Source organism: Tenrec ecaudatus, chromosome 9, assembly GCF_050624435.1.
Source record: "Tenrec ecaudatus isolate mTenEca1 chromosome 9, mTenEca1.hap1, whole genome shotgun sequence".
Classification (NCBI taxonomy): Eukaryota; Metazoa; Chordata; class Mammalia; order Afrosoricida; family Tenrecidae; genus Tenrec; species Tenrec ecaudatus.
In genome coordinates this window covers 148740415-148756591 of record NC_134538.1, presented here as the reverse complement: position 1 = coordinate 148756591, position 16177 = coordinate 148740415, and the positions used below count along the sequence as shown (strand labels likewise).

General features: G+C 58.2%; 1 protein-coding gene across 1 annotated transcript in view; it reads right to left on the bottom strand.

The window, feature by feature from the left end:
• STRIP2 (striatin interacting protein 2) overlaps positions 1-16177 on the bottom strand; it is a 33547-nt gene that overhangs the window by 15473 nt on the left and 1897 nt on the right. Inside the window, exons 2-16 of the mRNA XM_075557728.1 lie at positions 13428-13497; positions 10851-10925; positions 10009-10143; positions 9040-9160; positions 8519-8587; positions 8256-8362; positions 7620-7747; positions 6557-6760; positions 5012-5247; positions 4693-4758; positions 3965-4028; positions 3297-3368; positions 2193-2267; positions 1476-1573; positions 651-777 (exon numbers count right to left, since the gene is read on the bottom strand). Of these exons, the coding sequence (XP_075413843.1) occupies positions 651-777; positions 1476-1573; positions 2193-2267; positions 3297-3368; positions 3965-4028; positions 4693-4758; positions 5012-5247; positions 6557-6760; positions 7620-7747; positions 8256-8362; positions 8519-8587; positions 9040-9160; positions 10009-10143; positions 10851-10925; positions 13428-13497 (1647 nt within the window). The remainder of the gene's footprint in view (positions 1-650; positions 778-1475; positions 1574-2192; positions 2268-3296; positions 3369-3964; positions 4029-4692; positions 4759-5011; positions 5248-6556; positions 6761-7619; positions 7748-8255; positions 8363-8518; positions 8588-9039; positions 9161-10008; positions 10144-10850; positions 10926-13427; positions 13498-16177) is intronic.

Here is a 16177-nt window from a genome sequence, read left to right as displayed (position 1 = left end):
CCCTCTGCCCCTGGGTGTCTGGTAAGGTCAGGTAGGTCAGGACCACGTCTCCCTGCCCAGCGCTGCCTCTCTGAAAGCTGACCCAGGTGATTTTATGGAGCCTGGATGGAGGAGACAGTCCACACCCAGGGCTGAGAACTTTCCTCCGTTTGAACTGGGCCTGGGACCTTGTCAGGAGTCACTGACCGTGCACTGGTCAGATCAACAAACCTGCACCCGCCTGGCCGCCTGGCCACATAGGACCCACGAAGAGGTGGCCAGAAACACATTACAGCTCCCTGCAACCGTCCGTGTCTGACTCGAGCTCTGTCCCCGCCACGTGGCTAGAAAAGTGCTTCAGACACACTTGGAACTCAGCTGACTCCTGGCCCCTGCTGGGGGTGTTTGAAGGGACCCGTGCGCCCTTGCTGGGGGCGTGTTTAAAGCCTGTCTTCTGCTGCGCCCACTCAGGCCGGGTGTGTTCCCACGCTCACTCAGGCTCTTGGGTTTCCTCACGGCTGCCCCATCCCCGGGAAGGCGCATCAAGGACAGACACCTGCACCGCCCCCCTCCCTCCCAGCTCTCTAGGAAGGAAAGGGATCAGCTGGGGGCGAGCAGGGCCCTGCGTCTGTCCCAGCTCTGGGAGCCAGGCCAGGCCAGGCGGGGCTCACCTGGTAGACGTGGTTCAGCTTCAAGTGCTTGAGCAGCAGCAGCAGCAGAGCGGAGATGCTCTTGACGATGATCTCCTTGTGCCTGTTCACGTCGATGCCCAGCTTCATGCTCTGCAGGACCGTGACGCTGTGGGGGAGGGTGGCTCAGAGAAGGGGGCGTGGAGCCCGGCCTTGGAGTAGTGGGCCTCCGGGACCTGGGCTTCTGGGTCAGACACAAGTCCAAGATAGAGTCGGGAACCTAGGCCTATCGACAGACTTGGATCTGGCTGTGCCCGTGGCCGTGGGACCCACGGACTCCTGGTCAGCCTGAGGGTCTGAGTGGAACCGCTGTTCCACAGGGTTTCCTGTGGCTGTGACCTGGGAGGGTCTGGGGGCACAGTGGCAGAGAGCTGGACTGCTAATGTGAGGCCACCAGCCACTATGCAGGAGAAAGAGGACACTCCCTGCCCCCCCCCCCCCCAGTCACAGTTTTGGAAACTGCCAGGGGTCGTTCTGCCGTCCCACAGGTATGCTGGGAGTCGGAATGGATGGCAGTGAGAGAAGGCCTTTCAGAAGCAGAATGCTGGGCCTTTCTTACGAGGCCCTCTGGGCGGGAGCAGCTAGTCTTGCGGTAAGTACCGCCCAGCCCGTCTCTGTCGTCAATGTCTCTCTCCTTGGGAAGCTTCTCCCTCGGCCTGTCTACTCCGACACCCGGGCAGCAGGGCCCAAGCCTCCAGGCCCCCAACCTTAAGGGCAGAACCAAGAGCCCTGCCGTGGGAGGGGACGTGGCCAGGGGGGAGAGGGGGATGGGCGGGGTCAGGAGAGACCGGGCCAGCGGCCACTCACGGCATCTCCTCAGGCAGGACGTCGGCTAGGATGTTGATGGAGTCTGTCTTTGCCTTGGAGGTGGGCGCTGCGGCCAGCAGGATCTTAAGCAGCGCAATCTAGGAGGCAGGAGATGGGGAGATGGGTCCTGAGCCGGCCCTCCTCCCCCAACAGCCCCGCCCCACGCCCCCCAGCCTGCCCCACGTGCCCTCAAGGACGGACGGGTCTCCCAGCTCTAGGAAGAGAAAGGACACCGGCCAGGGAGAGGCCAGGCGGCTGGGTGCTACGGTGGGGGCTGGTGGGAGTTGCTGGGCAGTCTGGCACAGGTGGCCTGAGGAGGGTGAGGGGCATCTCTAGAAATGAGGCAGGAAGTATAGGGAGGAAACAGGATAAACAGTCTCCACACAGTGTCTCCACCTTGTTCTCCTCCCACCTGTCCATCAGCACCTTCGCCCTGTCCAGCCAGCCACTACAAGGACAAGACACGCCTCGGCAGACCTCGGAGGGACGAGGGCACTTACTCGGGAGAGCCCCCAGTGCACTCTGTGTAGACCCCACCTTCTCCCCAGACCCCCAAAGAACTTGCGAACACAGCCCTTCAGAGGCACCCCCAGCCAATCCCTCCTTCCATGCCCCAGGGCAGCTCAGGGAAGGCCAGAGGTCAGAGGTGCCTGGCCTCGGAGCAAAGGCAGCAGGGTGGGGAGGGCCCCCAGAGTGTGCACCTCTCGGGAAGCTTACCATGTACTGCGGGAGGCTGCATAGCATGCCCTGATAGAGGGCCTCGCATGGGGTCTCTGGTACCTCCTCTTCCCCCTGGGGCAGAAGGTGATGTTTGGCTCAGGCCACTGTCCAGGGTGTGAGAGTCGACACCTCAGGGGGACCCCAGGGGTGCCCAGGAGAGCAGGGCCCTGGTGTTTTCAGGCCGCCTTGCAGAAGTGCCCGCCAGCCTGTGTCCCAAGGCCCCTCCGGTGGGTGTCCTCAGGTGCTAACTGTTTGAGGCCCCGCCCCAGCCCCACCTAAAGTGTGCATCCCAAACGGGCTCTTGCCGCTGCCCGAGTCTCGTTAGTATGCTTATTCTGCCTCTTCCTCTCTGCCCCTCCACCAACATCCAATCCGACGGCACACTGTGGGTGGCAGCTCTGTCCCAAACCAACCAGTTTTCTGTCTCCACAAGGACCAGCCCGGCTCAGTTCACCACGCCAACCGTCACCTGAGCTATGGGGACGGCTCCATGTCCAATCCTCCAGCCCCACATATCTGATCCCCGGCCCCCAGGCTTCTGATTCCCTGGCCCCCCGGGCTTCTGATCCCCCAGCACCCAAGCTCCTGGTGGTTTTTCCACAGCAGGACCAGCATCGCTGTCACAGCCTGCCTGAGGTCGTCCCTGTCACCCCATCCTGAACTCCTGAGCTTTGCTTGCACTGCCCCGGGCCACCTCTCTGCCCCCTGGGCTCCTGCCACCCTGGACTTCCTCCGTGACCTCTAACACACTTGCTGTGACCTCATTAAGGCGGCCCCTTCTGCTTGGAATGCTCTCTCCCACACTTCAGACCCTGCCTTAGCACCCCCTCCCAGGGCGACTTGAACAGCCCACGCCGCAGCAGCCTGTGGATGCCTCTGTCACGCCCTCCCATCTGAACTGTGCCCATTGGCTTGACCGTTGTGCCAGCCAGACTGTCCAGCTTATCCCAGGGTCCCTCTGGGATCCCCCGTGTGAACTTCAATGGTCTGGTCTGGCCCAGGGCCTGGGAACAAGTGCGTGCCAGTGCGAGAGCTCTGCAGCAGTCTCCTGGATGGACAGGCGGACGGACGGACACACACACCCACCCACCGCTTACTTACGAGGGACATGGGGCACTTCTCCAGCTCCTCCTCGGTCTTGATCTGCACGTCTGCGATCGACACGTACTTGTGCTGGGAAGACAAGAGGAGACCAGCGCAAAGTTGAAGGCACCCAGGATCTCCCTCTGCTGTGTGGGGCCAAGCCCCTTCTGAGCTTCCCCAGGGATAAGGAGAAGGACATCCGGTCCCAGAGCTGTCACCTCAAGGAGACCCCCATGTTCTCTGAGAGCTGGAGTCTGCATCACGTCTGTAGTGTTAGCTCCCAGCACAGTGCTTCCCACCCAGTACATGCTTAGCCCATGTGTCTTCCACAAAGCACTGGGCCATAGGGAGGCAGGCCAGTCTTAGCCCCAGGCTTGAGAGAGAGAGAAGTCCCACTCGCTGCAGCTCCTTCCAGGCAGGGAGGCAGCGAGCGGGGAGGAGAAAGTAAAAGGGCGGGGGTGGAAGAAGAGCCCTTTGATGAGCCTGAAGGTGGAGGATCAGCTAAGAAGGGAAAGATCAAGACCGTTTTGTGGCTCCTCTTTGGCAGAAGGGCTGAGGGGGAAATGCGAGGCAGTTCCCACTGTGTCTGAAGGAAGGGCCCCAGCACCCACCCAGGGCCCTGGCCATCAGGTCCCACTGCCCTGGAGGGCTCCCTCTTCCCGAGGACGGAGGGCCCCCCTGCGCACCTGCTTTAGGGTCTTCACACTCTCGTGGATGGGTCTGGGTAATCCGACCAAGGTGTCCGTGTCCCTGTGGAAGGCCGGCAGGAGGGTGCACATCAGTTCATCAGTTCCCAACACCCCTTGGGGGGTTGTGTCACGTGGACCATGCCCCTTTCCCACCCCTCACCTTCCTGTCAGCTCCGGGTAATCACTGCTTCAGGACCCAGAAAGCTCCCTGGCACACAGACCTGTCCTTGGGACCAGGGGGCACGGAGAGTCTCTTGTGGACTCACTGGACTAAAAAGGGGACATAGGCCAGTGGTCACTTGGGCATGGGGCCCCCACGGGCCGAGATGCCTTCTCAGCTATGGTGGAGGCCAGGAAGGGCAGGGCTCATAAGGGTAGGGGCAAGGGAAGGCCATGTGCCTATCTCCTGCCCAGAGGGTCAGCTCAGATGATCCAGGTCCCTCCCAAGAAAACCAAGCCCCAGGAGGAGCATGGCTTGGTGCTCCGAGGCCTGGGGGCGGACCAAGACTGAGTTCCTTTCTATGAAAAGTGGATGGGAGCCCGCCCCCAGGTAGAAGGTCACATGGAAAGGACCCGCAGTGGTCACGGAGAGCTGCCCAGAGCCTGGTGGCTCTCGGGGCGGGGGTGGGGGGGCACGGCACCCCATGATGACCTGGCAGCATCCTACTGTGGTAAGCTACCTGCTCTACCCCCAGATGGGCAGCACAGCCCACCCGGTCACTTACTGGCCCAGAGTGAATCCGATGAACTTGTTCCTGCTTGTCTCCAGGAAGAGCTCAATGTCCTTCTGTCTGAGAGAAGAGCGGGGACCATGGTGGAGAGGGGTGGGGGAGCGCACTTTGAAAGAGGACCCTCTCTGGGCCCTTCCCTGCCCATGTGAGGACTGGAGCAGGGTGTGTGTGGTGGGGGGTAGGGAGATAGCAGCCAACAGGGGGCACATCACACCCAGTGCATGGCGTCTTGGCACATGTAGACGACCCCACCCCGGGCCTTCTGTGAGTGTGGTCCCAAAGCTCAGGGCCCCTGGAGCCTGGTCCAACCTACCTGACCTTTGGGGCCCAGGGCAGGCCCTTGGGAAAGGCCACCCGCTCGGCACTGAGGGGTGTCTGGGAGGGTGGCGGAGGCACCAGGGGCTCCTGTTCCAATAGGTCCAGCTCCCCATCCAGGGCCCGCTCTCCATCACCGGCAGACTCCTCGTCCTCCTCTGTGGCCGGCTCCTCCGTCTTGAAAAGGTCCCGCTCGTTGTAGATGTCCAGGCTGTCCTGCTTGGTGAGCAGTTGCTGTGGTGGGGGAGGGGGGGAGGACAGGGCTCTCATCTTGGGGCCACAGAATGAGCTTGCACACTGCCCTCTAGGTCCCCCCATAAATCCACAGGCTTCTGGACTTCAAGGACCATGCTTTAAGAGAACAGCCCTCTCGTCAACCTCGATCCTACTGCACCGATCGGCCGGATCCCTGGGCAGGCAACCTTCAGACAACCACCCCACAGCGGGCGAGGAAGCGAGCAGACCATCCCCCAGTGGTAGCTGTCAGCTTCCCGAAGGCGGGGGTGCCTTTTCCTGCCTGCGCTTCCCTCCTTATGCCCCCGTTAGGTGAACATTCCATTAATCGGCTTGGCTGGGAGCAGGCGCCAGCTGGCTGACGAGGGAGATGAGGGCAGCAGCTCCTGCCAGGCAGAGGGAGGCGGGTTTGGAATTTTAAATCTCGTCCTCACAAAGCAAAAGTAAAAAAAGGATTGGACAGAAATAGGCCAAAAAGTTAAGAGTGACTGCTTTGGGTGGTTAAGACTGTAGGTGATTTTTTTTAACCTTCTTTTATATTTGTTCCAAACTGCCAACGAGTAAGTATTACTCTGTAGAACAGAAGACACAGGGTGCAAACAGCATCCTGGCCCAGCGAGAGAAGGCGGACTGGGGCCCCCGAGGGTGGCATCGGGCCCCGGCTCCTGTAGCTCAAGGAAGAGGCCAGGTCTTGGGGAGAGTGGGCCTTCTGAACTGTTCCCCAGCTGCAGGCCATCCCTGGAACCCTCAACAGTCATTTCACACATGGGAGCCCTGGATCCCCAAATAAACCCGGCTGCTGAGAGAAAGGCAGAGCCGCCCATGGACGAGTGGAGGGCCCTGTTCGTGTAATTCCTTGGATTAGACCCTGTCTGCTCAGGATGCCAGAGAACACCTAGCTTAGAACAGAGCCCATGTGGCGCCCGAGAGCTGCCATCACATCGCCCTAGACAGCCTGCTGTTAGGTGGCCAGTGGGTTCTGACTCAGTGACCCCGAGGACGACAGGACACACAGCCGGGCCTGTGCCAGCCTCACAATCAGTGCTGGGCCTAGCCCGCGGGGAAGCCACCATGGCAGTCCTACTCGCCGAGAACCTTCCTCTGACTTGCTGGCACTCCTCTGTACCAACCGTGAAATCCATCCCCTGCCTGGGAGCCCGCTCTCAGGACCGGGGACAGAGGCCAGCACAGACACTGGGTGGCCACCAGGGGCAGCCGAACCTGGTCACGGACTCTTGGTCCGCGACACCCAAGAGAGCTTAGTATCCTGCGTGGTGGCCAGTCCGTGCCATCCTGTTTGTATCCGTACCCTGCGGGAGCCGCGGCGGCCTCGCAGCTTGGATGGCGGGGGTGCCAGCTGCGATTCGCCCAGGTCGAGCGTGTAGGAGGGCGGGGAGGCAGCACGCATGCTCCTCACCACCTGGATGCTGTCCTCAGCCAGGGGAGGCAGGCCCAGCTCCGCCCGCTTCTGCACCTTGAGGGCCTGCAGGTGATCAAATCCACCCAGGGTAAACTGCGGCAAGTGGGGAGGAGAGAGGGAGGGAGACAGGGAGCAGGTGAAAAGCCACAGCTCAGGCCCTCGGGGCCCTTCTTAACAACTGGCTCCTGACCTGGCTGGAACCGCAGGAGAGTGGCTTCCCAGGGACCCCAGCAAAACAAGGAATCGCGTGTCCCCGTAGAGGGCACACTCGGCTGCCATAAACTGGAGGTCACTAGCTTTCTGCAGCCGAGGCCAGGCGGCTCCTCCTGTTGATGCCCGCCCGGGAGGGCTGCTGTTTGGCCAGCCTCACTGGCAGAGGCACGGGGGGGGGGCAGGGGGGGATCGGGAGCTAGTGACAAACAATAGCCACTTCTCACAGGGGCTTCTCTTAAAAAAGCAAACCCTGCATTTCTCTGGCTGGGGACAGGCAGTGACCCCGGTTTGGCACTGAGACAAGGAGGCCCAGACTTGTTCAAGGCCCCTCAGTGTCAGCAGAGCTCGGAGCTCCAGACCAGCCAGCAAGTGCTCTTCCCAGGAAAGGGCAGCTCCGTGGGGGCAGGACCGGGACACCCAACTCCAAGTGGCATCTCCCCTTGGCCCAGCACCAACAGGCCATCTGCTGGCACAGGGCTGGCTTTTTCTTTTTTTGTTGTTTGCTTTTTTTACTTGAATAAATCATGTTATTGGAGGCCCTTGCTGCTCTTATCACCACCCATACATCAATTGTATCAAGCATATTTGTGCATACATTGCCATCATCATTTCCACAACATTTAGGGCTGGCTTTTTCTAGGACAGCTAACTACCCCTCCAGCAGCTGCCCCCCCCTCCCCGCCTCATGTCCCAGCTGCATGGAGGGACAGCAGGGCAGAGCCGAGGGCTGGCCACTCACCAAGATCACCTTCCACAGCAGAAGCAGGACCTTCTTTATGGGGAAGTGAGGGGCCAGGCCGCTGCAGAACTTGGTGACCATGGAGAAGAGCAAGAGGGCAAAGGGCCCCTCGTTGTGCATGGAGAAGCCTGGGGGCACAGAGAGAGGAGGGGGTACGTGGGGGCAGCCCTCCGAGGAAGGCACTCACCTCTCCCTACTCCTCCCGAAAGGAGGCTCAAAAGCACCCGCAGAGGAGCCTCAGGGCTGAGCCCCGCAGATTGGGTCCTGACTGCATTTCACCTTCCCACATAGAAGGTGCTACCTGAAAGGACCATCGTCCTGCCCAGTTAGCCAAGCCCTGATGCCACCACAGGTGCGCCTGCGCGCTCAGAGCCCCCAGTGATTCGAGTCAGCTTTTCAGGGGGATTCGTGAAGGGTGCGGGACAACCCCGTTATTACCGCAGAAACCAGAGCACAGAAGATTGGTGACTGCTCCCAAGGTAGTCAGGCCCACCCTGCAACTTTTCTGCCCAGAAAAGCATGGCGGTGCTTCTAACTGCAGCATCCAGAGACCAAAACGGGGTAGTCTGCCTCTCCTGACCATGTCAGGCTCCCACCCTGAGCCACCCCCAATTGAGTACCCCCAATCCGGCATACTCAATTCGGCGCGGAAGGTCTCGCGGGCAGCCCGCCACGCACGGGAGTCGGTCTCTCGCTCCAGGCGGATATTCTCCACCAGCAGATACAGGACACTCAGCAGGACCCTGCAGTCACGAAGGTCGAGGTTCTCCACCAGCTCCCGGTCAGCAGGGGGAGTGGGGGGTGGCGCGGGGAGGGGCGGTTCCCCAGTCCCCTCCCAACTCCCAGGAAGGGGAAACCACCAGTCCCCAGATGCGCAGCCCTCTCGGCAGCCCCCTCACCGCAGCTCCGTGCTGTCAGCGATGGAGATGGCAGGCTTCCGCAGGGCGCTGCTGCAGGCCTGGCTGTTGCTGCCAGCGCGGGAGGGAGGGAGGGGGTGAGAGACACCCATGGGCCCTCCTCCCTCCCACTGGCCAAATCCACAAGCACGGGGACCAGGGAAAAAAGATGGGGCTCAGAGAGCGGGGCCCAGCCATGGCCCTGGGCAATCCGGCCTGTGGGGTCCGCACCCACCATCCCCACCAAGCCCAGTGCTGCGAGGGGGCACCCTGTGGACACCTGTTGAACCGGACCCAAAACTGCTGGTGGCAGGCATGAGCAGTCGCTTTCATGGCCTCCAGGCTCAGGTGAGCAGAGGAGGTGTGGGCGCCCCCACCAAGAGGGAAGGCCTGAAGGGAGCACAGGTGGGGAACCCATCCCAGCTCAGGATGGCGGAGCACCAGGGAACAAACCCGGGGCTGGGGTGCGGGCGTGGGCCCCAGCCACGGGGGACAGCCCGGCCGGGGGTGGGGGCGCTGCTCACTCGCTCTCCAGGTGAAGCAGCTCCAGGAAGGCGGAGAAGGCGCCCATCTGGTAGAGCAGGAAGCAGTTGTACCTGGACCAGTGGAGCACGTCCACCTCTGAGTCACACTCCCCAAAGGTACCTAAAGGACAAGGCAGGGCCACAAGGGGCAGGGTGAGGTACCCGGCGGGCACCCGGGGCTCCCCACGCTGCTGGCCCTGTAGCACACTCGCCCCGCCCTCCAAAGAGACAAGGCAGCTTATTGGAGAGTTGCTGCCAGGCGCCCCTGCAGTGGAGAGCAGGAGGTGAGACAGGGATGAGGAGATGGCAGAGCCACCTGAGTGCTCCTTGCACCCCAGCAGCTCCCTCCTGCCCTGTCCTCCAGGAAGAGCCCTGGGGGAGGCCCTCGAGCTGTAGGGGGCCCAGCCCTGGGTGCTATGGGGGCTGCTCTTCCCCACGCTTACCTCTCTATCCCTCCACCCCCCACACACATTTATTACTTTTCTCTCTCCGTTTTTGAATTTCTAATGAGGGTTGCCCTGGGTCTGAGATTCGCTTCTCATCCATAGGATGAACAAGGCAGGGTGGGGGTGTGGGGGGGCGGCACTTTGGCTCTGATCATCTCCCAGTGATCCCCAGCCACTCCTCCTCATGACCCGCCTGCCAGCCTGAACCTTCTCCAGGCCAGTGAGAAACAAGCAGAGGGCCCAGGGTTGACTCTGTGTCTCCCCTGGGCCACACCGGCCCTGACCCACGTGCTAGAGTCCACAGAGGACCACAGGCTGGGCTCGGGCAACAGAACCCTCTGAGGAGGCCTGGGAAGACACAGGGGGCTCTTGGAGGGCCCCACGCAGCGCCCGGGCCACGTTCTCCTAAGCACAAGTCAGAGGTCCTCCTGCACGAGTGGGGTACCTGGCTGGTCCTGACAGCACCCCGCCCGGCACCCACTCCTCTTGGGTAGGGAGGGGGGAGGGGCTTGGGAGCACTCACCCTGGGCCAGGTAGAGAACCGCCCGGGCCACCTTCAGCCGCTGCTCTCGACTGATCACCTCCAGCCTGTCCAGGAGTCCCATCACATAAGCCTTCTGGGCATCTTCCTCCAGCTCCAGCCACTCTGTCGCCTGCACTGGGGGGCAGATACCAGACCCGGTCACCAGAGCTGCTGCTGCCCCTTCCCACCACGGCTCCTGATAGTATAGGTGGTCAGCCCTGGACCCATTCTTCTCCGAGGAGACTCCCCTGCCTCCGGGAGCAAGAGTGCACGGAAGGGGAGAACCCGGCCCGCACCCCTTGTGTGGCTGCCTTCCTGTACGCCCAGTTCGGGGCCTCTCCCTCACTGGTGCCCCAGCCAGCAGCTCCCTCTCACATGACACCGGCTACCTCCTGGTGACACTCAACCTTGTCCCCCGAGGCCAGCACTCACCAGGGACACCTGTGATGGACACCTCCCCCTCCCCATTAGACTCCAATCTCGCTGGAGAGGTTAAAATTCACACCTGTCCTCTGCCTCTCGGGCACAGACAGGGGCGCTGTGGGGGTAAACACCCCCTAGAGGGCAGGGGGGGCCACAGGGAACTGCTGTGAGGGGCTGTGGGAAGGGACACTCCTGGGGGGCAGGGGTGGGACATGAGGTCAGGGTCTAAGTGAGGCAGGGTCCTAGCTGTACCCTGGACCAGGGGAGGCTTCTCTTGCTTCTTCCCACGGTCTCACTGCATCCCATGGGCAATAAGGGAGGGGGGTGGGGATGGTGGGGGCTTCCAGCATCTGAGCAGGCCCGGCCTTGAGATGATGGGGGCTGGGGTGGGTCCCCTGTACAGAAGGCTGGGAGATCACCTTGCACTCTGAAGTCGTCTTCAAAGCACCTCCGGTTGGTGGTGAAATCTGGACTCTCGGTGTAGGTGTACAATTCTGTGACAGGAGAGAGGACAGTCACAAACCCTCAGCAGGCTCGGACAGCAGGGACCCTGGGGCACAGTGATGGGGGGGGGGGGGGGAGGTCAGCTCAGCGCTGACAGTGCCAGCACATTCCTGTATCCAGTTCTGTCCAGAGCCAGCTCCTTCGCTTTCAGAGCAGTTAAAAATAGCCACTCGTGTCCCCGGGTGATTTACATCAAATCTGCTCCCCTCCTGCCAGCTGGCTGGTGCAGCGCAGCAGGTATCGCTCGGGGTCAGGACTCCTGCTCTGCCCACCGGGCTCCAGGGAACAGTCCTGAAATGCAGAGGCCAGTTCCCATGCGGCGGGGCAGGGCCCAGCCAGCCTGGGCCACAGGTCTTTCAGGGTTGGAGCCAGTTCCCTCTCCCTGTGCTGGACTTTCTCAAAGGTATAGACATTTACATCTCTGCCCAGGGCCCCGGGGGCAGAGGCAACAGCTCTGGCTGCTGTGTGGGCTTGGGATGAGCCCACTTCACCGGCAGCAGATCCCACAGGGCGGCTGGGAAACCCAATGGCCCCTCCGTGAATGCTCTAGCACACTCCGCCAGCAGTGGCCTCCTTGCACTCAGCGTGAGGCACTGATGATGTGTCTGAGATCTCGGCTCTCCCACAGGGACCCTGGCTGGACCTTACGAACTCACAGGACACTCATAAAATGAGAGAGTTGCCCAGCGGCTCGCTAAGGGCTCTGGATGCCTGAGCTCGGCAATATCCACGGCAACTCCCGTCCCGGAATCACATCGTGGTCAGCCGAGCCGCCAGCCCAGGAGCATAGGCAAGCCTGGCTCTGGGGCCCTGAACCTGGTTTTTGCCTTTTATGTGACTGGATTCGCAGTTAAGGACTCTCAGATGCAGACATGTGGCAAAGACGCTTATGTCACTCAGGGTCCTCTACCCAGACGGGACGAAGGTACACGCCTGTGCTGTCTGGTTCCCATCCTTCCCCATCTGAGCCCGCCCCCTGCTGCCCATCCTTATTCCTCTCCCTAGAGGTAACTTCTGCCACGAGGTGGGTGTGTGGTCTTCGAGTGCCTATTTTGATATTTACACGACGGGTGTGCTCAGACACAGCCTATGATATGGGTCTGTGTCGTCGGCAGCTCAGCCACCGCGGTACTGAGTATCTTCTTGTGTCCCAGCTGCATGCCGGTCGGGATCCATTATTTCAAGGGCCACCCAGCTGCCCGTGTGCTAGTCGGCCTACAGTTTACTCTCACTGCCCAGCCAAGGGCACTTCCAGCTGCTCTCCATTCACCACTGTGGTAAACCAGGCAGCCATACACATCCTCCTGTGTGTTTTCCTAGGTCCAAGCGAAAGACCCATCGGGCCAGCCATCGTACATGTGTCTCCACCTTTCCTATGTAGAACCCCGCTGCTTTCCAGGGCTGGGCAGCCTCCAAAGTGCTCATTTCTCTGCCCGCTCCCAGCTTCAGGCCTTGAGGTATTGCCATCGGATGACTGCAAAACAGTACTTGTGCTAACTGGCTTCCCACCTGCGAGGGGCACGGAGCATCTTTTCGTGTACTTAGGGGCCATTTTGGCTTTCTCGTCTACGAATTCTTATTCATCGTCTTTGCCTGCCTTTCTAGGGGGCTGCCCATCTCCTGCCTGTTCCTGTTCTGGATGCCCTGCCTTTGTTGGGTGTTCAACTTACTTCTCCCTCCGTCACTCACTCACCAGCATGCCTTTACAATTGTGTCCTTCGCCAAAAAAAGCGTGTCTCCAAGTGTCACCTCCATGTGACATGGTATGTGCCCTTCATACCCGCTCCCCCATCCCCTGTTTAATAACTGGCATGCAGAGCATGTGTACCACGGCGGTCCTTGCCCTGGCATTGAGAGGAAGGGTGGGACCCTAAGCCCCAGCCCAGAGCTCCACTGCAGAGGCCGTACGTATGGGACACGTAATTGGGAAGGGTGGAGGAGACAAGCAAAGAGGGCCAGGGTAGGAGGTGTTAGCCAAAAGGAGGCATGCAATGGTATGGTGACAGGGAGAAAGGGGGAGAGTAGGGAGAGGAGGAGATTCGAGGGACCATCAAAAGAGAGTGCAGATTGACAGGAAGGGCAGTGCAGAAGGAAAGGGTGGAGAATGTGGCCCGAGGATTCCCGGAGAATTGGGAGAGCAAACAGGACTTTTTACCGGAGGCAGGGCCAGAGAAGAGGGAGCCATGGGCAGACTTGTTCCAGGGCCCCTGGCTGGGAGCAGACAAGTTCCCTCTCCTCCCGGCCCTTCTCCTCTTTTCTGCTGAAGCACTCACTGCCCTGAAGTCCTCTTGGACTCAGCGCGACCCCATTGCACAGGGAAGAACTGTCCCTGTGGGTTTCTGAGACTTGAAATCTTTACGGGGGCAGAGAGCCTCATCTTTCTCCTGCGGCACGGCTGGTGGTTTTGAACTGCGGACCTTGTGGTTGGCAGGCCCCACTGGGCCAGCAGGGTTCCTGGTCCCTCTCTACAGACCTGTCTATTGAGCCCATACCTGACAGCTCTGCTGCATGTCCGTCGGCATCACCATACTCAAACTCCAGAGTGGGGCAGTCCACAGAGCCCTGTAAGGGAGAACGCTTTGTGGTAACTCAGGCAACTGGGGCAGGGGCTGAGGAGGGAGGATGAGACCCCACTGCATCCTCTTCCCCTCTTGGTGGCCAAGGGTGGGGCTGTAGAATGAAGAGACACAAGAGCTGCAGGCAGCACCACATCAGGCCTACAACACAGACAAGCACCCCTAGAAAACGGAGATGGGCAAAACCGAGAGAGAACTGGGTTATGACCTCAACTGTCATTCAGCCAGGGTGGGGCCTGGTAGGGCTCTCAGCAAACCACGGCTTCCCATCCACAAGACACTCTAGAGCAGTGGGTCTCCACCTTCCTCGTGCCGTGACCCTTTCATACAGTCCCTCATGTTGGGGTGACCCCCAACCGTAACATCACTGTCGTTGCTACTTCATCACCGTCATTGTGCTACTGTTATGAATCGGGTGACCCTGTGAAAGGGTGGTTTGACCCCCAAAGGGGCTGCGGCCCCCAGGTTGAGAACCGCTGCTCTAGTGGCTTGTGACTTCGGATTTCTCCAAGTAGGCCAGCATTTCCACTCCAAGTTGTACTAGAGGTTTATTTTCCTATGACGGTATCTCTGTAGATTTGTAATCCCTGGAAAACATTCTTATAGCATTTCACTCCCTACCTCTCGTTAAGTATTTTGCAATATTGCCTGCTAGTGTGTTACATATGAAGGGGCTTCAAAAAGTTCATGGAAAAATAGAATGGAAAGAAAATGGAATCTTCTCACAAACTTTCTAAAGTCCCCTCATCATATGTACAGGAACTATTTTTAATTCTTAAAGGATTAAACATTTTAAAAAATATTAGTATATATATATTTAAATCATCTTATTGGGGGCTCGTACAATGCTTATCCATTGTGTCAAGCACATTTGCACATTTGTTGCCATCGTCATTCTCAAAACATCTGCTTTCCATTCCAGCCCCTGGCATCAGCTCCTCATTCCCCCCTCCCTTCCCCCCCATGAACCCTTGATAATTTATAAGTCATTATTATTTTGTCATATCTTACACTGTCCAATGTCTCCCTTCACTTACTTTTCTGTTGACTGACCTCCAGAGAGGTTATATGGAGATCCTTATAATCGGTTCCCCCTTTCTACCCCACCTTCCCTCCACCCTTCTGGTATCACCACTCTCACCACTGGTCCTGAGGGGTTCGTCTGTCCTGTATTCCCTGTGTTTCGAGTTCCCATCTTACCAGTGTACATCCTCTGGTCCAGCAGAACATTGCCACTTGACCTCCCAGACACCAGACTCTGTATCTATATTTTTAGTTCCTGAATCTCAACTCTGCGCGACACTAGCAACGCGATCTAAGGAAAACTACCTCCATTTTAAGTGCCTCTCTCTTCTCGTCTGTAAAATGGGAGTAAGAGCAGGACTGACGTTATAAGGGGCTAGATGAGGAATACAGGTAAGAAAAACACTTAGAACACCACCTACCACTTGGTAGCACTGTCTCACAAGCGGGCTTCAATTCCATGTTCTACCAACGCCTTTCATTTCCCCTTGTATAAACGGTTAACTATTTTATCTTCCTAATGGTTCGTAAGTGGGCGAACACCCACCCATCCATTTACCTAGCCAGTTCCCGACTGTTGAACATTTAGGTATTTAAATTTTTAAAAAACGTTTTCTTTATTCTATGCGTGATGCTGTGATCCACTTATGTATTTTCCCTATTTAGACTCTCTCCTAAGGCTGGATCCCTATGAAGAGCAAACAGGCATCAGACCTGGTAAATGGTTGTGTGGCTCTTTGTTCACAGCACACTGCGACACAGGTGAGTGCCGTGGAAATCTCTAACAGCAGGGACTTCCATACTTGTGGATGACAGAAACTGGCAGAAATGAAAATAAACCTGTAGAGTTCTTTTGTGTTTTCTTTTTTTCCAAAAAATAAATACTTTCAGAATCCCCCAATTGGGAGGATATAATCCTAGAATATATGATGGTCATGAAGAGTAATATTTTTCAAACTTTTTTAACCTTCAGTCAATGAATACATTTTGCTTCAAGTTCCAGCACATGCACACATGCGCGTGCACACACAAATGGGAGCAAAAGCTTAATATTTATTCTTATATGTGATATACTCTGATTATTTTCTTTGCTAGGTGATTTCTTTTAAAAAAAATTAATGGCTGTCCCAACTCAGTTTGCTTCCCATAGTTTAAAAAACAAACCAACCATTGTTTTAAATTGTATATATTCCTTCAATTTAATCTAATGAACTGTATTTTATAGGAAAAACCCAAACAGAAAAAACAACCTCACTTCCATGTCATGAATCCCCTCCCTGCCTCTATCACAGACCAGTAAACTTTGTCAAGGTGCTGGGGAACCAGTAGCCCCAGGGGTCTGGGTGAAAGAGGCTTGCCAGGTGAAGCAGCTTGAGAATCCTTCAGCTTGCTTGAGCATCTTGTCTTTAAGCAAACAGCGATTCTGGAGTTTCCTTTTAAGGTTGGGCTTTCACAGGGAGAGGGGAGGCCAAGAGCACCCTGTAAACGGGTGATGTATGAGGAGACTAAGCTGGTTGTGCCAGCAGTCATTCTAGGAATTCTCAAGAGGCCCACGAGAGGAAAGAGAGCCATCTCTCCCCAGGATGGCTCCTCCGGCAAAGCTAGTCCCGCTGCAGAGCAAAAGGAGGGTAGGGTGTGGGGGT